Genomic DNA, 24,359 nt, shown 5'->3' on the forward strand with positions numbered 1-24,359 from the left:
GGGTACTTCAAATACATAGTTCCAAATAAGTGCTAATGAAAGCTGTATGTGAGTAAATAAATGCTTAGGTGTATGCTAAGATGACATGAGCTGGGATGGTGGGCCTCAATCAGGGACAGCATCCTGGAGGAAGAAGGATTTCAGGAGAGCTATGAAGCTGGGGAGAGTTGAAGGGAGAATGAGTTCTGGGCAAGGGGAAGGGAGTGAGGAATCAATCAGTTTGGGGAGAGGCAAGAGAGAGGCACAGATTTGGAAAGGCTGTGGGAGACTTTCTCTTGAAAGCTGGTAAGAAGGAGAGGGTGGAAGGAGAGATACAAGAGCATCATGGAGGTTGAAGGTGGGTCTTGGACACATTAGGTTGGATGCTTTCGATTTCACCAGCAAAGGAGTTGACAAGGTCATCGGAGATTAGGGAAGGAGGAAGTGAAATTAGAGTTTTTGGATAGGGCAAATGACTGTTTTTTGGGACAGTTATTCCTAGAACCAACATGGAAAAATTACACATTGAATTGTATTATGAATCGTGTGCTGGACCTAGTGCAGGAGATGGAAGAATTGCTCTGCCATAGTAATCGTGACTTGAGAACATTTGACATACTCGCTGAAGAAATCCACAAACTAACAATCATGGGCTATTGAATTTCTAAAAAAAATTTACAAAACATAGACTTTAGTGAGGAAAAAGCTGACGGGGAGCTAAAAAAAAGAAAAATGAGTGACTTAAAGACAGGAAGGTGTTAAAAAGCAACCTTTCATAAGCCCAGGTGAGAACCAAAAAAAAAAGCTGGTAACCAAACAAAAATTCCTTCATGGCTAACTGGAATAATAAGAATAATAAATGATGGCATTTATTAAGCGCTTATTATGTGCCAGATTCTGTGAAATCTGTGAGCTGTTGCTGATAATGGAAATAATAACAATAATAATGATGATGGTACTTGATAAGCGCTTAGTATGTGGAAAGCACTGTTCTAAGCACTGGGGTAGATACAAGGTTATCAGGTTGTCCCACGTGGGGCTCAGAGTCTTAATCCCCATTTTACAGGTGAGGGAACCGAGGCACAGAGAAGTTAAGTGACTTGCCCAAAGTCACACATTTGACAAGTGGTGGAGTGAGGATTAGAACCCATGACCTGTGACTCCCAAGTCCGTGCTTTTCCCACATAGCCATGCTACTTCTCTACCAGGATGAATGGTATTTAGGGGATTGGACATCATGGAAAGAACAAGAGAAATCACTCATGATTCTCAGTGACCGAGTTCTTATCCTGGATTTGGAGAAGGCCCAGAAGAGAACAGTGATGGGGAAGAAAGTCTGGGAGTGGAGTGTCTGAAGAAACTTGGACTTTTCAGTCGGGTGAGGAGAAGCCTGAGGGGCCACTGATGATGGGCTCTGAATCTCTGATGGGGCGTTCCATGGAGAATGGGGAGCAGCCAGACTGGGAGAGCCCAGTGCTATGCCTGGGGGTAGGGCGGAATTGAATTTCCAAGTGCTTAGTACAGTGCTCTGCACACAGTAAGAGTTCAATCAATGCTATTGAATGAATCCGCTACACCCTGTGCTGGCGCAAACACAGGCCCAGGAAGGGCAGACCCAGGACCCCAGGAAGGCGGGAGAGCGGAAGTGGGAGAATTTCAGATGAACGAGATCTCCAGCCAGACCCCAGGCCTCCTAACCACCTTTCCAATAGAGCTGGGCCGGTCTGAAGTTGAGTGATGGGGCCTCTCCACTGTTTACTCTGCCCATGTTAACCTCCCTCCCCCCCCAATACACACACACAAAAACACCCACACACACACCCACACACACTAAACCACATAGAATGTAGGTGGAGGCAGAACCAGGATGTGATTGATCTGTCATCTCATTCTCCTGCCATGTCTCTCCCAGCAGATTCTCTGGCCCCATGGTGAAGGGGAACCAAACCAGCGTCCCGATATTCCTCCTCCTGGGACTGTTTGACTGGGTGGAGCAGCGGCAGCTCTTCTTCAGGCTGTTCCTCTGGATGTACCTGCTTAGGGTCCTGGGGAACCTGCTCATCGTCCTGGCCGTCGGCTCCGACCCGCACCTGCACACCCCCATGTATTTCTTCCTCATCAATCTCTCCCTGGCCGACGCCTGTCTATTATCTACCATGATCCCCAAGATGTTGGCCAACCTCCAGACCCAAGATAAATCTATATCCTACGCTGGCTGCCTGGCCCAAATGTGTTTTTTCCTTCTCTTTTTAGGTCTAGACCATTTCCTCCTCACCGGGATGGCTTGTGATCGCTACCTGGCTATATGCCACCCCCTCCACTACACCACCATCATGACCCCACGGCTCTGTGCCCTGATGGTTGCTGGGTCCTGGAGTGTCAGTGGCCTTGATGCCCTGGTTCACACATTATTGGTGGTTCCGCTATCTTTCTGTACAGAAAATGAAATCCTTCACTTTTTCTTTGAGCCTAATCGGGTCCTAAAACTTTCCTGCACAGACACTTTGATCAATGATGTATTGCTGTATGTGCTGACTGTTATATTGGGTATTATTCCCTTTGTGGGTATCGTTTTCTCTTACACCCGCATCATAACCACCATACTGAGAGTCCCATCAGCCGAAGGAAGATATAAAGCCTTCAACACCTGTTGCTCACATCTATCAGGGGTCTCCTTATTCTATGGCACTGGTTTTGGGGTCTACCTCAGCCCCGTATCTACCCAAGCATCATGGAAGGGCTCGATAGCCTCCGTGATGTACACGGTGGTCACCCCCATGCTGAACCCCTTCATCTACAGCCTGAGGAACAAAGACATGAAAGAGGCTCTGAGAAATCTGTTCAGAGGGAAAACTGTCTTCATGCAAAGACTGTGATTCATTCTGCTGCATCCTGGAAGGAAGCAGGATCTGATGGAACAAGCTTTTGAGTCATAAATCCTCTTTGAGTGAGACAGATCACCATTTTTGAGAACAGAACATGTTTGTCAAAATCCATTCTTGTTAGGGTCAAGTGCATTGGCTGTCCCCTACTCCCTTTCCCTTCTGTGTTACCTCTGCCTTTGGATTTGTACACTTTTATTATTCATTCATTCAATCATATTTATTGAGCACTTACTGTGTGCAGAGCACTGTACTAAGCACTTGGGAAGTACAAGTTGGCAACATATAGAGACGGTCCCTACCCAACAGTGGGCTCACAGTCTAGGAGGGGGAGACAGAGAACAAAACAAATAGAATAAATATGTACAAATAAAAAGGAGTAATAAATACATACAAACATATATGTGTATATATATATATATATATATATATATATATATATATATATATATATACAGATGCTGTGGGGAGGGGAAGGAGGTATGGCGGGGGGGATGGGGAGGAGGGGGAGAGGAAGGAGGGGGCTCAGTTTGGGAAGGCCTCCTGGAGGAGGTGAGCTCCCAGTAGGGCTTTGAAGGGAGGAAGAGAGCTAGCTTGGCTTAATCTTTGGAGCCGCAAGACCAGAAAGTTGGCAGAGGTTCAGCTCTGAATGTGACCCGTTTTGGCCCTGGAGAAACAATTCCAAGCAATCTCTTCAAAGAGACCCCTTGAGTTACTGTGAGTAGGAGACCCCTGGAGTTACTGTGAGTGGTTTTGGTCACCCTTGAGCCAATGCTTTGACAAGGGCTCTCTTGGACCGAGTTGGATGTATCACATCCCCTCCCAGAGGAGGCTGGGGTTGCCAATAGCCATTTTGGGCCCATCTGGATGGGGCCTAAACCTGGAAGACTCCCAGGTCTAGGATGTATCTGGGCTCTGGTGGCTTGTGGGAAAGGATGGAAAGAACCTGTTGCCTCTTTTTTCCAGATGGATCTTTCCTTTTTTACCCCCACCTTCCACAATGGGAGACTACATCTGTCAGAAATTCTATGGTAAAGCTTGCTCCTTTTGAGGATGTAGACTCAAGAAGAGGAAGTGAGTAGGCCTCACAAAAGGGTGTTTAGTACAGTGGTAGTATTGTACTAACCACAGTAGTACACAGTAGCCACAGTGGGGTAGAACAGTGCACAGCACTGTATTAAGCACTTGGGAAGTACAAGTTGGCAACAAATAGAGACGGTCCCTTCTCAACAACGGGCTTACAGTCTAGTCTGCACACAGTAGACACTCAAAAAATATGACTGATTGATTGAAATGTAAATTGCCTATAATCATGGTATTTGCTGAGCACTTACTATGTTCCAAGCACTGTACTAAGCCCTCGGGTACATACAATTCAATAACATCGGATACAGTCCCTGTCCTGCAAAGGGGGTTGCATTCTGATTATGTACTCCCTGCTCAATGAGAATAAAGACTAAGCCTTGGGTACTTTTATATAGAGAGAAAACATGTTTTTGTCTCTTTTCTATAAAGAGGGGTATCTGTGAAATCTTTCTGGGCATGAGCCCATTACCTTGTTTTAGGGAGGTTATTGAAGCAATTGGCTCTCTTTTCTAACCCACCGCTGAGCCCCGAGAGGGTAGGTTAGCAACAACCCTCCCCCAGCCTTCTGGATGCTTCCTGTGCCTCTGGAGGTGCTGGGGGGAGGTATCACAGAATACCCATTTTGAGGGAGCACTAGCCAGAGGTATTGCCTAATGAGAGAATGAGAGGGTGAAGCAGTTTCAGTTCTCCTGTTAGCTGGGATGGTTTTGCTGAGGGAAGTGAAGTTCTGGGGAAGATGAAGGTGAAGCATGTCAGTTGCTCTGGCTCATCAGCCCCATAGAGAGCAGGGCAGAAGTGGTACTGTGCCTCTACAGTGGCTACAACAGGATGTGCCTTCTGCATAATTTCCTGGTACAAATCTAGAGCCAATCTCCTCTGAAACCAATGTGGAACATCACACAATCAATCAATCAATGATATTTATAGAGCAAATCAATCAATCAATCAATCGTATTTATTGAGCGCTTACTATGTGCAGAGCACTGTACTAAGCGCTTGGGAAGTACAAATTGGCATCACATAGAGACAGTCCCTACCCAACAGTGGGCTCACAGTCTAAAAGGGGGAGACAGAGAACTGAACCAAACATACCAACAAAATAAAATAAGTAGGATAGAAATGTACAAGTAAAATAAATAAATAAATAAATAAATAGAGTAATAAATATGTACAACCATATATACATATATACAGGTGCTGTGGGGAAGGGAAGGAGGTAAGACGGGGGGATGGAGAGGGGGACGAGGGGGAGAGGAAAGAAGGGGCTCAGTCTGGGAAGGCCTCCTGGAGGAGGTGAGCTCTCAGCAGGGCCTTGTACTAAGCAAAGCACTGTACTAAGTGTTTGAAAGAGATTTGGAAGACATATTCCCCATCCACATGGAGTTTAGAGTCTAGAAGATGATAATATTCAGGATGTGCACAGCATCGTTCGAAGAGTTGAATGGGCTTTCTTCCAGATTACCTCATTTTATCTTCACTCCATCCCCATGGAGATAGGGTGGAGAGGTTACAAGCCTAGCTTAACAAAAGGGGAAATTGAGGCACAGAGAGGCTTGGTGACTTACCCAAGGTCACACATTTAAACAATAGAAGAGCCAGGACTAGGGCCATGTCTTCTCACTTTTAGCCTTGTAATCTTTCTACTCACAGAGGAAACTCTATTCTGGTTTCCTAGTCATTAGCACAGCATCTTACATGGCTAGTATACCTAAATTCTGGCAAGTAACTGGGAACATCTGGCTGTCTTGAGAACTTCAGGTCCCTGACGTTACTGCCTTAAAGTAGAGCCAGTCGTGTCAGCTTGGAAGATAGCTTGTCTGACCCTTTATCTGTTACCAGTTGGGCTTGGTAGTCCAATTCTTGTTTAGTCTTTTCAACAAATTCTATGTTGTCTTGATGGAAACTAGTTATGGAATACAATTCCTTTCCCTGAGTAAGTTCTTCCAATGCACATGGCATTAACATAATTAGAAAGCATTCATTGAGAAGCTGCTATGTAGCGATGGCTTCAATGGTAGAGTATAAGCTCCTTGTGGGCAGGGAATGTGTCTTGCGTTTCTGTTTTATTTTCCCAAGTGCTTAGAACAACACACAGTGCCCAGTGCTTAGAACAATGTCTGACACATAGTAAGCACTTAATGATGATGGTATTTGTTAAGTGCTTACCGTGTGCCAAGGACTGTTCTAAGCGCTGGGGTAAATACAAGGTAATCAGGTTGTCCCACGTGGGGCTCACAGTCTTAATCCCTATTTTACAGATGAGGTAACTGAGGCACAGAGAAGTGAAGTGATTGGCCCAAAGTCACCCAGTTGGTAAGTGGTGGAGCTGGGATCAGAACCCACAACCTTTTCTCCAGAGCCCGGGCTCTTGCCACTAAGCCGCGCTGCTTCTTAATAAAGACCCAAAAAACAAAAAACAAACCATAATTATGACGATCATGAAGATGATGATAATCTAATTCATTCATTCATTCAATAGTATTTCTTGATCGCTTACTGTGTGCAAACCACATTACTAAGCGCTTGGGAGAGTACAATACAACAATCAATGGACATATTCCCTGTCCACATGAGCTTATGTCTCTTCTCTGACAAGAAGGTTATGGAGATTATCGGTTGCCATTGATATCCTTATCATCATAATCATCATTGCTATTTATTGTCTACTGTATGAAGTATACTGTATTAGGCACTTGACATCAAATCTCATTACATCCAGAGCCCCACCAGCAATCAACAAACAGAGGTCTGATGGGTAGCCTGGATAAGGACCAGGATAAGGCATCTGAATCCCTCCATTATAGCCCAGAGGAGCTGGGACAGAGATCAGGCACTTAGTGTTTGTTTGGTTTTTAATTCATCAATCATACCTATCGAGTGCTTACTATATGCAGAGCACTGTTTCTAACAAGGAGCTTGGGACTTGTGGAACGGTGTCCCAGGGGCCCAGAGACTCCTGCAAATAGTCTTGCCTCGAGCCCGCTCTCTCCCACACTACCTTGTGGGCGAGGAGACATGATTCCAGATTGCAACAGCCTTGCTTAGGAACTCTGAGCAGGGCAATTCTTGCAGCCAAGAGGAGACAAATAAAAGACAGAAGCCCCTGTACTCAGAGCCAGAGGCTGGCACAGACATTCCAGGTAAGAGCTTCCTCAGGAGAAGACAACAACTCTCTCCTCGACCCCCTCCAGTCTGGCTTCCGTCCCCTTCATTCCACGGAAACTGCGCTCTCAAAGGTCACCAATGACCTCCTGCTTGCCAAATCCAACGGCTCATACTCTGTCCTAATCCTCCTCGACCTCTCAGCTGCCTTTGACACTGTGGACCACCCCCTTCTCCTCAACACGTTATCTGACCTTGGCTTCACAGACTCCGTCCTCTCCTGGTTCTCCTCTTATCTCTCCGGTCGTTCTTTCTCAGTCTCTTTTGCAGGCTCCTCCTCCCCCTCCCATCCTCTTACTGTGGGGGTTCCCCAAGGTTCAGTGCTTGGTCCCCTTCTGTTCTCAATATACACTCACTCCCTTGGTGACCTCATTCGCTCCCACGGCTTCAACTATCATCTCTACGCTGATGACACCCAGATCTACATCTCTGCCCCTGCTCTCTCCCCCTCCCTCCAGGCTCGCATCTCCTCCTGCCTTCAGGACATCTCCATCTGGATGTCCGCCCGCCACCTAAAGCTCAACATGTCGAAGACTGAGCTCCTTGTCTTCCCTCCCAAACCTTGTCCTCTCCCTGACTTTCCCATCTCTGTTGACGGCACTACCATCCTTCCCGTCTCACAAGCCCGCAACCTTGGTGTCATCCTCGACTCCGCTCTCTCATTCACCCCTCACATCCGAAGCCGTCACCAAAACCTGCCGGTCTCAGCTCCGCAACATTGCCAAGATCCGCCCTTTCCTCTCCATCCAAACCGCTACCCTGCTAATTCAAGCTCTCATCCTATCCCGTCTGGACTACTGCACTAGCCTTCTCTCTGATCTCCCATCCTCGTGTCTCTCTCCACTTCAATCCATACTTCATGCTGCTGCCCGGATTATCTTTGTCCAGAAACGCTCTGGACATATTACTCCCCTCCTCAAAAACCTCCAATGGCTACCGATCAATCTGCGCATCAGGCAGAAACTCCTCACCCTGGGCTTCAAGGCTCTCCATCACCTCGCCCCCTCCTACCTCACCTCCCTTCTCTCCTTCTACTGCCCAGCCCGAACCCTCCGCTCCTCCACCACTAATCTCCTCACTGTACCTCGCTCTCGCCTGTCCCGCCATCGACCCCCGGCCCACGTCATCCCCCGGGCCTGGAATGCCCTCCCTCTGCCCATCCGCCAAGCTAGCTCTCTTCCTCCCTTCAAGGCCCTGCTGAGAGCTCACCTCCTCCAGGAGGCCTTCCCAGACTGAGCCCTTTCTTTCCTCTCCCCCTCGTCCCCCTCTCCATCCCCCCATCTTACCTCCTTCCCTTCCCCACAGCACCTGTATATATGTATATATGGTTGTACATATTTATTACTCTATTTATTTATTTATTTATTTATTTTACTTGTACATTTCTATCCTACTTATTTTATTTTGTTGGTATGTTTGGTTCTGTTCTCTGTCTCCCCCTTTTAGACTGTGAGCCCACTGTTGGGTAGGAACTGTCTCTATGTGATGCCAATTTGTACTTCCCAAGCGCTTAGTACAGTGCTCTGCACATAGTAAGCGCTCAATAAATACGATTGATTGATTGATTGATTGATTGATTGACAGCCCCAGAAGTATCTTTGGCTCCATGGGCAAGTCTCCTGCAGTGAATTACTTGGAAAATAGGAGGAGTTTGATATAATTGGCATTTCTGAAATATGGGGAAGTAAAGAAAAGCAGTTGCTGAATGCAGTAGAGGTAAAAGACATGTTCCTTACCATAAAAGAGTTTACAATCTAATGTGGAAGCCAGGCAGATACATTATTTACAATCAGTGGAGTAGGATGAAGGATGACACAGATAAAACTGGAATAATAAGGGAATGGAAAAATGGATAAGAGAATAAAATGAAAACAAAAAAAGGATGAAGATCATACTATACAGTCGGTTGTGCTAAAACACATGTCTTCACTATGTGTTCTGGATAGAACACAGTTTTTGGAAGAATTAGCGAACAGTCTTCCCAAAACACACATCTTCTCTGGATAAGATGAGATCAATCAATCAATCAATCAATCGTATTTATTGAGCGCTTACTATGTGCAGAGCACTGTACTAAGCGCTTGGGAAGTACAAATTGGCATCACATAGAGACAGTCCCTACCCAACAGTGGGCTCACAGTCTAAAAGGGGGAGACAGAGAACAGAACCAAACATACCAACAAAATAAAATAAGTAGGATAGAAATGTACAAGTAAAATAAATAAATAAATTAATAAATGAATAGAGTAATAAATATGTACAACCATATATACATATATACAGGTGCTGTGGGGAAGGGAAGGAGGTAAGACGGGGGGATGGAGAGGGGGACGAGGGGGGAGAGGAAACAAGGGGCTCAGTCTGGGAAGGCCTCTTGGAGGAGGTGAGCTCTCAGCAGGGCCTTGAAGGGAGGAAGAGAGCTAGCTTGGCGAATGGGCAGAGGGAGGGCATTCCAGGCCCGGGGGATGACGTGGGCCGGGGGTCGATGGCGGGACAGGCGAGAGCGAGGTACAGTGAGGAGATTAGTGGTGGAGGAGCGGAGGGTTCGGGCTGGGCAGTAGAAGGAGAGAAGGGAGGTGAGGTAGGAGGGGGCGAGGTGATGGAGAGCCTTGAAGCCCAGGGTGAGGAGTTTCTGCCTGATGCGCAGATTGATCGGTAGCCATTGGAGGTTTTTGAGGAGGGGAGTGATATGTCCAGAGCGTTTCTGGACAAAGATAATCCGGGCAGCAGCATGAAGTATGGATTGAAGTGGAGAGAGACACGAGGATGGGAGATCAGAGAGAAGGCTAGTGCAGTAGTCCAGACGGGATAGGATGAGAGCTTGAATTAGCAGGGTAGCGGTTTGGATGGAGAGGAAAGGGCGGATCTTGGCAATGTTGCAGAGCTGAGACCGGCAGGTTTTGGTGACGGCTTGGATGTGAGGGGTGAATGAGAGAGCAGAGTCGAGGATGACACCAAGGTTGCGGGCTTGTGAGACGGGAAGGATGGTAGTGCCGTCAACAGAGATGGGAAAGTCAGGGAGAGGACAAGGTTTGGGAGGGAAGACAAGGAGCTCAGTCTTCGACATGTTGAGCTTTAGGTGGCGTGCGGACATCCAGATGGAGATGTCCTGAAGGCAGGAGGAGATGCGAGCCTGGAGGGAGGGGGAGAGAGCAGGGGCAGAGATGTAGATCTGGGTGTCATCAGCGTAGAGATGATAGTTGAAGCCGTGGGAGCGAATGAGGTCACCAAGGGAGTGAGTGTATATTGAGAACAGAAGGGGACCAAGCACTGAACCTTGGGGAACCCCCACAGTAAGAAGATGGGAGGGGGAGGAGGAGCCTGCAAAAGAGACTGAGAAAGAACAACCGGAGAGATAAGAGGAGAACCAGGAGAGGACGGAGTCTGTGAAGCCAAGGTCAGATAACGTGTGGAGGAGAAGGGGGTGGTCCACAGTGTCAAAGGCAGCTGAGAGGTCGAGGAGGATTAGGACAGAGTATGAGCCGTTGGATTTGGCAAGCAGGAGGTCATTGGTGACCTTTGAGAGCGCAGTTTCCGTGGAATGAAGGGGACGGAAGCCAGACTGGAGGGGGTCGAGGAGAGAGTTGTTGTTGAGGAATTCTAGGCAGTGCGTGTAGACAACTCGTTCAAGGAGTTTGGAAAGGAATGGTAGGAGGGATATGGGACGATAACTAGAAGGTGAGGTGGGGTCAAGAGAGGGTTTTTTTAGGATGGGAGAGACATGGGCATGTTTGAAGGCAGAGGGGAAGGAACCAGTGGAGAGTGAGCGGTTGAAGATGGAAGTTAAGGAGGGGAGAAGGGATGGAGCGAGAGATTTCATAAGATGAGAGGGAATGGGGTCAGAAGCACAGGTGGCCGGAGTAGCACTTGAGAGGAGGGAGGAGAGTTCCTCTGAGGATACCGCTGGGAAGGATGGGAGAGTAGCAGAGAGTGTTGAGAGCCGGGGGGTTGGAGAAAGGGGGGAAGAAACTTTGGGGAGGTCGGACCTGATGGATTTAATTTTGTTAATGAAGTAGGAGGCCAGATCGTTGGGGGTGAGGGAAGGAGGAGGGGGAGGAACCGGGGGCCTGAGAAGGGAGTTGAATGTACGGAAGAGCTGGCGGGGGTGATGGGCATGGGTGTCAATAAGGGTGGAGAAATAGTTTTGTCTGGCAGAAGAGAGGGCTGAGTTAAGGCAGGAAAGGATAAACTTGAAGTGAACGAGGTTGGCATGGTGTTTAGACTTTCGCCAGCAGCGTTCGGCAGCTCGAGCATAAGAGCGAAGGAGGCGGACAGTGGCAGTGATCCAGGGCTGTGGGTTAGTGGTGCGAGAGCGGCGAAGGGAAAGGGAAGCGAGCGAGTCTAGCTGAGTAGAAAGGGTAGAGTTGAGAGCAGTAATCTGATCATCAAGACTGGGTAGAGAGGAGAGGGCGGCGAGGTGGGGTGTGAGGCGCTCCGAAAGATGGGTGGGGTCCAGAGAGCGGAGATCTCTGTGAGGGAGTAATACGGATTTACAGGGGAAAGGAGTGTGAGAGAGGAGGCAGGTGAGAAGATTATGATCAGAGAGAGGGATCACAGAGTTGGTGAGGGTGGACACAGTGCAGCGGTAGGAGATGATGAGGTCGAGGGTATGACCAAGTTGGTGAGTGGGTGAGGTGGGGTGGAGGAAGAGGTTGGCAGCGTCAAGGAGAGATAGAAGGCGGGCGGCAGAGGAGTCGTTAGGGATATCCATGTGGATATTGAAGTCTCCGAGGATCAGAGTGGGCATGGAGAAGGAGAGAAGGAATGTGAGGAAGGGGTCAAAGTCGTTAAAGAAGTTGGAAGTGGGGCCCGGAGGGCGGTAGATGACGGCTACAAGAATCTGGAGGGGGTGGTAGAGGCGAATAATGTGGGCTTCAAAGGAAGGGAAGGAAAGGGAAGGGGGAGGAGGGATAGTGCGAAAGCGACATTGGGGGGCGAGAAGGAAACCGACACCTCCTCCTTTTCCGGTGAGTCTGGGGGAGTCTGGGAGATGCAGTACAGGAAGCGACGAACATAATGGAAGTACTATAATGTGAGTTTTCCTTCATGCGGGGTTCTTCAAATACATAATGCTGATGAAAGTTAGTGAAAGCTGCATGTGAGTTAATAAACGCTTAGGTGTATTCTAAGAAGATGTGAGTTGGGATGGTGGGCCTCAATCAGGGACAACATCCTGGAGGAAGAGGGATTTCAGGAGAGCTATGAAGCTGGGGAGAGTTGAAGGGAGAATGAATTCTGGGCAAGGGAAAGGGAGTGAGGAATCAATCAGTTGGGGGAGAGGCAAGAGAGTGGCACAGATTTGGAAAGGCTGTGGGAGACATTCTCTTGAAAGCTGGTAAGAAGGAGAGGGTGGAAGGAGAGATAGAAGAGCATCATGGAGGTTGAAGGTGGGTCTTGGGCAAGTTAAGTCTCATGCTTTCGATTTCACCAGCAAAGGAGATGACAAGGTCATCGGAGATTAGGGAAGGAGGAAGTGAAATTAGATTTTTTGGTTAGGGTAAATGACTCTATTCTGGGACAGTTAGTCTTAGAGCCAACATGGAAAAATTACACATTCAACTGTATTATGAATCGTGTGCTGGACCTAGTGCAGGAGATAGAAGAATCGCTCTGCCCTAGTGATCATGACTTGTGAACATTTGACATTCTTGCTGGGGAAGAAATCCACAAACTAGCAATCGTGGGCTATTGAATTTCTAAAAAAAAAATTACAAAACATTGACCTTAGTGAGGAAAAAGCTGACCTGGGGAGTTAAAAAAAAAAAAAGGAGTAACTTACTCGAAGCCAGGAAGGTATTCAAAAGCACCCTTTTATAAACCCAGGTAAGAACCAAAAAAAAGCAGGTAACAAAACAAAATTCCTTCATGGCTACCTGGAATAATAAGAATAATAAATGATAGTATTTATTAAGTGCTTATTATGTGCCAAATTCTGTGAAATCTGTGAGCTGTTGTTCATAATGGCAATAATAACAATAATTATGATGATGGGACTTGATAAGCGCTTACTATGTGCAAAGCACTGTTCTAAGCACTGGGGTAGATACAAGGTTATCAGGTTGTCCCACGTGGGGCTCACAGTCTTAATCCCCATTTTACAGATGAAGGAACTGAGGCACAGAGAAGTTAAGTGACTTGCCATAATAACAATAATAATGATGATTCATTCATTCAGTCGTATTTATTAAGCACTTACTGTGTGCAGGGCACTGTACTAAGCGCTTGGAATGTACAAGTTGGCAACACGTAGAGACGGTCCCTACCCAACAGTGGGCTCACAGTCTAGAAGGGGGAGACAGACAACAAAACAAAACATATTAACAAAATAAAATAAATAGAATATGTACAAGTAAAATAAATAGAGTAATAAATATGTTTGAACATATATACATATATAGAGGTGCTGTGGGGAGGGGAAGGAGGTAAGGCAGGGGGATGGGGAGGGGGAGGAGGGGGAGAGGAAGGAAGCACTTACTATGTGGAAAGCACTGTTCTGAGCACTGGGGTAGATACAAGGGTATCAGGTTGTCCCAAGTGAGGCTAACAGTCTTAATCCCCATTTTACAGATGAGGTAACTGAGGCACAGAGAAGTTAAGTGACTTGCCCAAAGTCACACATTTGACAAGTGGTGGAGCCAGGATTAGAACTCATGACCTCTGACTCCCAAGTCCGTGCTTTTTGCACAAAGCCACACTACTTCCCTACCAGGATGAATGGTATTTAGGGGATTGGACATCATGATTGGAAATCACACATGATTCTCAGGGACCGAGTTCTTATCCTGGATTTGAAGAAGGCCCAGGAGAGTACAGTAATGGGGAAGAAAGTCTGGGAGTGGAGTGTCTGAAGGAAGTGGGATTTTTCAGTCGGGTGAGGAGAAACCTGAGGGGCCACTGATGATGGGCTCTGAATCTCTGATGGGGCGTTCCATGCAGAATGGGGAGCAGGAGACTGGGAGAGCCTAGTGCTATGCCTGGGGGTAGGGCGGAATTGCATTTCCAAGTGCTTAGTACAGTGCTCTGCACACAGTAAGCACTCAATCAATGCTATTGAATGAATCTGCTGTACCCTGTGCTGGCACACACACAGGCCCAGGAAGGGCAGACCCAGGACCCCAGGAAGGCTGGAGAGTGGGAGTGGGAGAATTTTAGATGAACGAGATGTCCAGCCAGACCCCAGGCCTCCTAACCACCTTTCCAATAGAGCTGGGCCAGTCTGAAGTGGAGTGATAGGGTCTCTCCACTGTTTACTCTGCCCATGTTAACCTCCCTCCCCCTCAACACAGACACACACACACACACACACACACACACACACACACACACACAAACACACACACACATTAAACCGCATAGAATGTAGGTTGAGCCAGAACCAGGATGTGATTGATCTGTCATCTCATTCTCCTGCCATGTCTCTCCCAGCAGATTCTCTGGCCCCATGGTGAAGGGGAACCAAACCAGCGTCCCGATATTCCTCCTCCTGGGACTGTTTGACTGGGTGGAGCAGTGGCAGCTCTTCTTCGGGCTGTTCCTCTGGATGTACCTGCTTGGGGTCCTGGGGAACCTACTCATCATCCTGGCCGTCGGCTCCGACCCGCACCTGCACACCCCCATGTATTTCTTCCTCATCAATCTCTCCCTGGTCGATGCCTGTCTATTATCTACCATGATCCCCAAGATGTTGGCCATCCTCCAGACCCAAGATAAATCTATATCGTATGCTGGCTGCCTGGCCCAAATGTTTTTTTTCCTTCTGTTTGCAGGTCTAGACCATTTCCTCCTCATTGGGATGGCTTGTGATCGCTACCTGGCTATATGTCACCCCCTCCACTACACCACCATCATGAACCCACGGCTCTGTGCCCTGATGGTTGCTGGGTCCTGGAGTGCCAGTACCCTTGATGCCCTGGTTCACACATTATTGGTGGTTCCGCTATCTTTCTGTACAGACAATGAAATCCTTCACTTTTTCTGTGAGCCTAACAGGGTCCTAAAGCTTTCCTGCACAGACACTTTGATCAATGATGTATTGCTGTATGTGCTGACTGTTATATTGGGTATTATTCCCTTTGTGGGTATCATTTTCTCTTACACCCGCATCATAACCACCATACTGAGAGTCCCATCTGCCAAAGGAAGATATAAAGCCTTCAACACCTGTTGCTCACATCTATCAGGGGTCTCCTTATTCTATGGCACTAGTTTAGGGGTCTACCTCAGCCCCGTATCTACCCAAGCATCATGGAAGGGCTCGATAGCCTCCGTGATGTACACGGTGGTCACCCCCATGCTGAACCCCTTCATCTACAGCCTGAGGAACAAAGACATGAAAGAGGCTCTGAGAAATTTGTTCAGAGGGAAAACTGTCATCATGTAAAGACTGTGGTTCTGGAAGGAAGCAGTATCTGAGGGAACAAGCTTTTAGTCATGAATCCTCTTTGAGTGAGACTGATCACCATTTTTGAGAACGGAACACATTTGTCGAAATCCATTCTTGTTTGGGTCAAGTGCACTGGCCGTCCCCAGTCACCATCGTTATCATCTGCTTGGTGGTGGATGGAGTCTCCTATTGAGTTCTAGGTCCTGAGACTTCAGGACTTTAAACGTGTGTAGAGGAGTTCATTTTAGTGCTAGCGGTTTGTACCATGCCACTCGCACACTCTTGTTACTTGTGCTATAAAAGGTTTTTTAGGAAGTGAGCAGGTTTGATTTGTGGCCAAAGTGACTAAGACACAGTGTCTATGCTATGTTGTAATGTCGCAGCTTCGCAGGTGGTTGCCTTGCACTGCTCATTGATCACGATAACCAACTAATTTCAGGATACCTGCTGGATCTGTCTACCTAGCAGATCAACCTCGGTTGTTTTTTTAGGTCAGAAAGATCCTTAGTGATGGCATAATCTCAGGTGGCAGAACTGGCACCAGAACCCATGTCTCCGGATTCCCAGTGCAGACTCACGGACAGACACATGATCAGGCCCTCACACAAAAATGAAAGGTGGGCTTCTATTCTCTGTCATTCACTCTTGGAGGAGCCTATTCACTTGATGATGCCACTGGCTGGAGCTCAGCCTATTCTGGCGAAGAACTGACTCTAAGGGGAGGTTAGAAGGCCAGCGAAAAATGGAAATGAGCCAAAGGCAGCTCTCTCTTTGCTTCCTTGCTCCAAACTGAAGAGTGTCATGGGTTCAAATCACAGAAGAAGTTATGCAAAAGGCTTTCCACAAGGAGAAAAAAAAAAGTGGATGTTGCTAGTATTGGGGTCACGCAGATTAAGTTATCAGAAAAGGCTAATCTGTGCTTAAACAAGTATTTTGTGAAGTACTCCCTTGTCTTTCCTCACTCCACTCAGTACTCTCCTTGGCTGCCTGGTACATATTTCTAAAAAAAAAAACTGTTCAATTTGTATTTCTCCATTTCGCAAGAACCTCCAGTAGTTGTCCATCCACCTCCGTATCAAATGGAAGCTCCTTTCCATTAGCTTTAAAGCACTAAATTGCCTTGTTCCCTCCTCTCTTACCTTGCTGATTTCCTACTACAACAACAGCACATTCACTTTGCTCGTCCAACACCAACCTACTCACCATACTTCGATCTTGGCCATCTCACCACCGATACATTGCCCACATCCTGCCTCTGGCCTGGAAATCGCTCCCTCTTCATGTTCAAGAAACAATCACTCTCCTCCCCACCTTCAAAGCCTTATTAAAATCACATCTCCTCCAAGAGGCCTTCCCTGACTAAGCCCTCATTTCCCCTGCTCCCTCTCCTTTCTGTGTTGCTTATGCCTTTGGATTTATACACTTTCATTAGTCATTCAGTTGTATTGATCGATCAGTTACAGTATGCAGAGCACTGTACTAAGTGCTTGGGAAGTACAAATTGGCAACATATAGAGATAATCATAATAATGATAATGATGGTATTTGTTAAGCGCTTGCTATGTGCAAAGCACTTTTCTAAGCGCTGGGGGGATACAAGGCGATCAGGTTGTCCCACGTGGGGCTCACAATCTTAATCCCCATTTTACAAATGAGGGAACTGAAGCACAGAAAAGTTAAATGACTTGCCCAAAGTCACACAGCTGACAATTGGCAGAGCAGGGATTTGAACCCATGACCTCTGACTCCGAAGCCCGGGCTCTTTCCACTGAGCCATGCTGCTTCTCAGCGTCCCTACCCAGCAAAAGGCTCACAGTAAACATTTCATATTCCCTTCACCCTCTTCCCCATAGTACTTATGTACACATCTATAATTTATGTTAATATCTGTCTCCCCATCTAGACCATAAGCTCCTTGTAGGCAGGAAAAGTGTCTACCAATTCCGGTATATTGTAGTCTCCCAAGTGCTTAATACAGTGTTCTGCACACAGTAAACATTCAAGAAATATGATTGATTGACTGAAATGTCAATTGCCTATAATAATGGTATTTGCTAAGCACTTACTATGTTACAAGTACTGTACTAAGCCAGATACAGTCCCTGTCTCGCAAAGGGGGTTGCATTCTGATTATGTACTCCCTGCTCAAAGAGAATAAAGACTGGGACTTGGGTACTTTTATATTTAGAGAAAATATGTTTTTGTCTCTTTTCTGTAAAGAGGGGTATCTGTGAAATCTGTCAGGGCATGAGCACATTACCTCGTTTTGGGGAGTTTATTGAAGCAATTTGCTCTCTTCCCTAACCCACTGCTGAACCCTGAGAGGGTACGTTAGCAACAACCCTCCCCCAGCCTTCTGGATGCTTCCCGTGCCTCTGGAGGTGCAGTGGGGAGGTTTCGCAGAATACCCATTTTTGGGGAGCACTAGCCAGAGGTATTGCCTAATGAGAGAGTGAGAGGGTGAAGCAGTTTGAGTTCTCCTGTTAGCTGGGATGGTTTTGCTGAGGGAAGTAAAGTCCTGGGGTATATGATGGTGAAACACCTCGGTTGCCCCTGGCTCATCAGCCCCATAGGGAGCAGGGCAGAAGTGGTACTGTGCCTCCACAGTAGCTACAACATGATGTGCCATCTGCATAATTTTCTGGTACAAATCTGGAGCCAATCTCCTCTGAAACCACTGTGGAACATCACACAATCAAGCAATCAATGATATTTATAGAGCAGAGCACTGTACTAAGTACTTGAAAGAGATTGAAGAGACATACGTTCCCTGCCCATAACCAGTTTACGATCTAGAGGATGGAGAGGAAGAGAAGGGGTGCCCACTACAGTCTAGTAGACTGTGGCACAACTCCAGCCCAGGCGCAGCCCATTCTGCGTCAGGATGACCTCTGCCCCGACCCATGGATCTGCTTTTCTGGTTCCCGTGGCAAGCCAGGGAGGTTATCGCACTGTGTGGTCAGGGGAGGGACAGCGCTGGAAGGCATGGCTTCCAGTGCAACCCCATCACTATGCAACACGGAGGGGACGCAGGAATGGGTGGGGTCAGGTGGCATGGGTGGTGAGGGCCAAGGGGTGGTATGTCCCAAGGTGACCCTGGGGTACTGGCCATCTCAAGGTCAAAAATCTCCAGTGGCTACCAGTCAACCAACGCATCAGGCAAAAACTCCTCACCCTGGGCTTCAAGGCTGTCCATCACCTCGCCCCCTCCTACCTCACCTCCCTTCTCTCCTTCACCAGCCCAGCCTGCACCCTCCGCTCCTCTGCCGCTAACCTCCTCATTGGGCCTCGTTCTCGCCTGTCCCGCCGTCGACCCCCGGCCCACGTCCTCCCACTGGCCTGGAATGCCCTCCCTCCACACATCTGCCAAGCTAGCCCTCTTCCTCCCTTTAAAGGCCTACTGAGAGCTCACCTCCTCCAGGAGGCCTTCCCAGACTGAGCCCCCCTTTTTCCTCTCCTCCTCCCTATCCCCCCGGCCCTACCTCCTTCCCCTCCCCACAGCACCTGTATATATATATTTGTACAGATTTATTACTCTATGTATTTTACTTGTACATATTTACTATTCTATTTATTTTGTTAATGATGTACATCTAGCCTTACTTCTATTTATTCTGATGACTTGACACCTGTCCACGTGTTTTGTTTTGTTGTCTGTCTCCCCCTTCTAGACTGTGAGCCCGTTGTTGGGTAGGGACTGTCTCTATATGTTGTTCACTTCTACTTCTCAAGCGCTTAGTACAGTGCTCTGCACACAGTAAGCGCTCAATAAATACGATTGAATGAATGAATGAATTTGGTAGACATCATCCCCATCCACATGGAGTTTAGAGGCTAGAAGATGACAGCATTCAGGATGTGCACAGCACTTTTCGAAGAGTTGAATGGGCTTTCTTCCATATTACCTCATTTTATCTTCACCTCATCCCCATGGAGATAGGGTGGAGAGGTTACTAGCCTGGTTTAACAAAAGGGGAAATTGAGGCACAGAGAGACTTAGTGACTTACCCAAGGTCACATATTTAAACATTAGAAGAGCCAGGACTAGGGTCATATCTTCTCACTTTTAGCCTTGTAATCTTTCTACTCATAGAGGAACCTCTATTCTTGTTTCCCAGTCATTAGTTAAGCATCTTACATTGCTAGTTTGCCTAAATTCTGGCAAGTACTGGAAACATCTGGCTGTCTTGAGAAGTTCAAGTCCCTGATGTTACTACCTAAAAGTATAGCCAGTCATGTCAGCTTGGAAGATAACTTGTATGACCCTTTATTTGTTACCAGTTGCGCTTGGTAGTCCAATTCTAGTTTAGTCTTTTCAACAAATTCTACATTGTCTTGATGGAAACTAGTTTTGGAATACAATTCTTTTCCTTGAGTTAATTCTTCCAATGCACCTGGCCTTAACATCATAAGAAAGCATTCATTCAGAAGCTGCTATGTAGTGATGGCTTAGATGGTAGAGTATAAACTCCTTGTGGGCAGGGAATGTGTCTTGCGTTTCTCTTATATTTTCCCAAGTGCTTAGAACAGCGCACAGTGCCCAGTGCTTAGTACAGTGTCTGACACATAGTAAGCACTTAATGATGATAGTATTTGTTAAGTGCTTACTGTGTGCCAAGCACTGTTCTAAGTGCTGGAGTAGGTACAAGGTAATCAGGTTGTCCCACGTGGGGCTCACAGTCTTAATCCCCATTTTACAGATGAGGTAACTGAGGCACAGAGAAGTGAAGTGATTGGCCCAAAGTCACCCAGTTGGTAAGCGGTGGAGCTGGGATCAGAACCCACAACTTTTTCTCCGGAGCCCGGGCTCTTGCCACTAAGCCAAGCTGCTTCTTAATAAAGACCCGAAAAACAAAAAACAAACCATAATTATGACGATCATGAAGTTGATGATGATCTAACTCATTCATTCAATAGTATTTATTGATCGCTTACTGCGTGCAAAGCACTTTACTAAGCACTTGGGAAAGTACAATACAACAATAAATGGACATATTCCCTGTCCACAGTGAGCTTATGTCTCTTCTCTGATAAGAAGGTTATGGAGATTATCGGTTGCCATTGACATCATCCTTATCATCATAATCATCATTGCTATTTATTGTCTACTGTATGAAGTATACTGTATTAGGCACTTGACATCAAATCTCATTACATCCAGAGCCCCACCTGCAATCAACAAACAGCGGTCTGATGTGTAGCCTGGATGGGGACCAGGATAAGGCATCTGAATCCCTCCATTATAGCCCAGAGGAGCTGGGACAGAGATCAGGCACTTAGTGTTTGTTTGGTTTTTAATTCATCAATCATACCTATCGAGTGCTTACTATATGCAGAGCACTGTTTCTAACAAGGGGCTTGGGACTTGAGGAACGGTGTCCCAGGGGCCCAGAGACTCCTGCAAATAGTATTTCCTCGAGCCCTGTTCCTCCCACAGTACCTTGTGGACAAGGGGACATGATTCCAGATTGCAACAGCCTTGCTTAGGAACTCTGAGCAGGGCAATTCTTGCAGCAAAGAGGAGATAAATAAAAGACAGAAGCCCCTGCACTCAGAGTCAGAAGCCGGCACGGACATTCCAGGTAAGAGCTACCTCAGGAAAAGGACAGCCCCAGCAGTATCTTTGGCTCCCTGGGCAAGTCTCCTGTGGTGAAGTATTTGGAAAATAGGAGGAGTTTGATATAATTGGTATTTGTGAAATATGGGGAAGCAAAGAAAAGCAGTTGCTGAATGCAATAGAGGTAAAAGACATGGTCCTTACCATGAAAGAGTTTGCAATCTACTGCGGAAGCCAGGCAGATACATTATTTACAATCAGTGAAGTAGGAGGAAGGATGACACAGATAAAACTGGAATAATAAGGGGATGGAAAAATGGATGAGAATAAAATGAAAACAAAAATAAGATGAAGATCATACTATACAGTCAGTTGTGCTAAAACACATGTCTTCACTATATGTTTTGGATAGAACACAGTTTTTGAACGAATTAGGGAACACACTTCCCAAAAGACACATCTTCACTGGATACGATGAGATGCAGTAAAGGAAGCGATGAACATAATGGAAGTACTATAATGTGAGTTTTTCTTCATGCGGGGTTCTTTAAGTACATAGTGCTAATGAAAGTTAGTGAAAGCTCCATGTGAGTTAATAAACGCTTAGGTTTATGCTAAGATGACATGAGCTGGGATGGTGCGTCTCAATCAGGGACAACATCCTGGAGGAAGTGGGATTTCAGGAGAGCTATGAAGCTGGGGAGAGTTGAAGGGAGAATGAATTCTGGGCAAGGGAAAGGGAGTGAGGAATCAATCAATTGGGGGAGAGGCAAGAGAGAGGCACAGATTTGGAAAGGCTGTGGGAGACTTTCTCTTGAAAGCTGGTAAGAAGGAGAGGGTGGAAGGAGAGATAGAAGAGCATCATGGAGGTTGAACGTGGGTCTTGGGTAAGTTAGGTCTGATGCTTTCGATTTCACCACAAAGGAGATGACAAGGTCATCGGAGATTAGGGAAGGAGAAAGTGAAATTAGAGTTTTTGGAGAGGACAAATGACTCTTTTCTGGGACAGTTAGTCCCAGTGCAGGAGATAGAAGAATCACTCTGCCATAGTGATCATGGCTTGTGAACATTTGACATTCTTGCTTGGAAAGAAATCCACAAACTAACAATCGTGGTAGATTGAATTTCTAAAAAAAATTTTACAAAACATAGACCTTAGTGAGGAAAAAGCTGACGGGGGAATTAAAAAAAAAAAAGGAGTGACTTACTCGAAGCCAGGAAGGTATGAAAAAGCACCCTTTTATAAGCCCAGGTAAGAACCAAAAAAAGCAGGTAATCAAACAAAATTCCTTCATGGCTAACTGGAATAATAAGAATAATAAATGATGGTATTTATTAAGCGCTTATTATGTGCCAGATTCTGTGAAATCTGTGAGCTGTAGCTTATAATGGCAATAATAACAATAATAATGATGATGGTACTTGATAAGCACTTACTATGTGCAAAGCACTGTTCTAAGCACTGGGGTAGATACAATCAATCAATCAATAAATCAATCAATCGTATTCATTGAGCACTTACTGTGTGCAGAGCACTGTACTAAGCGCTTGGGAAGTACAAGTTGGCAACATATAGAGACAGTCCCTACCCAACAGTGGGCTCACAGTCTAAAAGGGGGAGACAGAGAACAAAACCAAACATACTAACAAAATAAAATAAATAGAATAGATATGTACAAGTAAAATAAATAAATAGAGTAATAAATATGTACAAACATATATACATATATACAGGTGCTGTGGGGAAGGGAAGGAGGTAAGATGGGGGATGGAGTGGGGGACGAGGGGGAGAGGAAGGAAGGGGCTCAGTCTGGGAAGGCCTCCTGGAGGAGGTGAGCTCTCAGTAGGGCCTTGAAGGGAGAAAGAGAGCTAGCTTGGCGGATGGGCAGAGGGAGGGCATTCCAGGCCCGGGGGATGACGTGGGCCGGGGGTCGATGGCGGGACAGGCGAGAACGAGGTAAGGTGAGGAGATTAGCGGCAGAGGAGCGGAGAGTGCGGGCTGGGCTGTAGAAGGAGAGAAAGGAGGTGAGGTAGGAGGGGGTGAGGTGATGGAAAGCCTTGAAGCCCAGGGTGAGGAGTTTCTGCCTGATGCGCAGATTGATTGGTAGCTATTGGAGATTTTTGAGGAGGGGAGTAACATACCCAAAGCGTTTCTGGACAAAGACAATCCGGGCAGCAGCATGAAGTATGGATTGAAGTGGGGAGAGACACGAGGATGGGAGATCAGAGAGAAGGCTGATGCAGTAGTCCAGACGGGGTAAGATGAGAGCTTGAACGAGCAGGGTAGCTGTATGGATGGAGAGGAAAGGGCGGATCTTGGCAATGTTGCGGAGCTGAGACCGGCAAGTTTTGGTCATGGCTTGGATGTGAGGGGTGAATGAGAGAGCGGAGTCGAGGATGACACCAAGGTTGCGGGCTTGTGAGACGGGAAGGATGGTAGTGCCGTCAACAGAGATGGGAAAGTCAGGGAGAGGGCAGGGTTTGGGAGGGAAGACTAGGAGTTCAGTCTTGGACATGTTGAGTTTTAGGTGGCGGGCCGACATCCAGATGGAGATGTCCTGAAGGCAGGAGGAGATGCGAGCCTGGAGAGAGGGGGAGAGAGAAGGGGCAGAGATGTAGATCTGGGTGTCATCAGCGTAGAGATGATAGTTGAAGCCGTGGCAGCGAATGAGGTCACCAAGGGAGTGCGTGTAGATCGAGAACAGAAGGGGACCAAGAACTGAACCTTGGGGAACCCCCACAGTAAGGGGATGGGAGGGGGAGGAGGAGCCTGCAAAAGAGACTGGGAATGAACGACTGGAGAGATAAGAGGAGAACCAGGAGAGGACAGAGTCTGTGAAGCCAAGGTCAGATAGCGTGTTGAGGAGAAGGGGGTGGTCCACAGTGTGGACAGGGTTATCAGGTTGTCCCACGTGGGCCTCACAGTCTTAATCCCCATTTTACAGGTGAGGGAACAGAGGCACAGAGAAGTTAAGTGACTTACCCAAAGTCACACAGTTGACAAGTGGTGGAGTGAGGATTAGAACCCATGACCTGTGACTCCCAAGTCCGTGCTTTTTCCACAAAGCCACACTGCTTCTCTATCAGGATGAATGGTACTTAGGGGATTGGACATCATGGAAAGAACAAGAGAAATCACTCATGATTCTCAGTGACCGACTTCTTATCCTGGATTTAGAGAAGACCCAGGAGAGAACAGTGATGGGGAAGAAAGTCTGGGAGTGGATCGTCTGAAGAAACTGGGATTTTTCAGTAGGGTGAGAAGAAGCCTGAGGGGCCACTGATGATGGGCTCCGGGTCTCTGATGGGT

At 47.0% G+C, this 24,359-nt stretch overlaps 2 protein-coding genes across 2 annotated transcripts; both read left to right on the plus strand.

Moving 5' to 3' along the window:
* Window positions 1-2,075: 2,075 nt before the first annotated feature.
* LOC119923813 (olfactory receptor 7A10-like) lies at window positions 2,076-2,783 on the plus strand (the record flags this gene model as incomplete). The annotated part of the gene is made up of 1 exon (XM_038743039.1): window positions 2,076-2,783. A coding segment is annotated over one exon (708 nt), but the record flags the coding sequence as incomplete, so codon positions are not given.
* An 11,854-nt stretch (window positions 2,784-14,637) lies between these two features.
* LOC119923812 (olfactory receptor 7A10-like) lies at window positions 14,638-15,489 on the plus strand (the record flags this gene model as incomplete). Its single annotated transcript, XM_038743038.1, has 1 exon — window positions 14,638-15,489. A coding segment is annotated over one exon (852 nt), but the record flags the coding sequence as incomplete, so codon positions are not given.
* Between the last annotated feature and the right edge of the window lie 8,870 nt (window positions 15,490-24,359).

The sequence above is a fragment of the Tachyglossus aculeatus genome, unplaced genomic scaffold (assembly GCF_015852505.1).
Source record: "Tachyglossus aculeatus isolate mTacAcu1 unplaced genomic scaffold, mTacAcu1.pri scaffold_272_arrow_ctg1, whole genome shotgun sequence".
NCBI classification, from domain to species: Eukaryota; Metazoa; Chordata; class Mammalia; order Monotremata; family Tachyglossidae; genus Tachyglossus; species Tachyglossus aculeatus.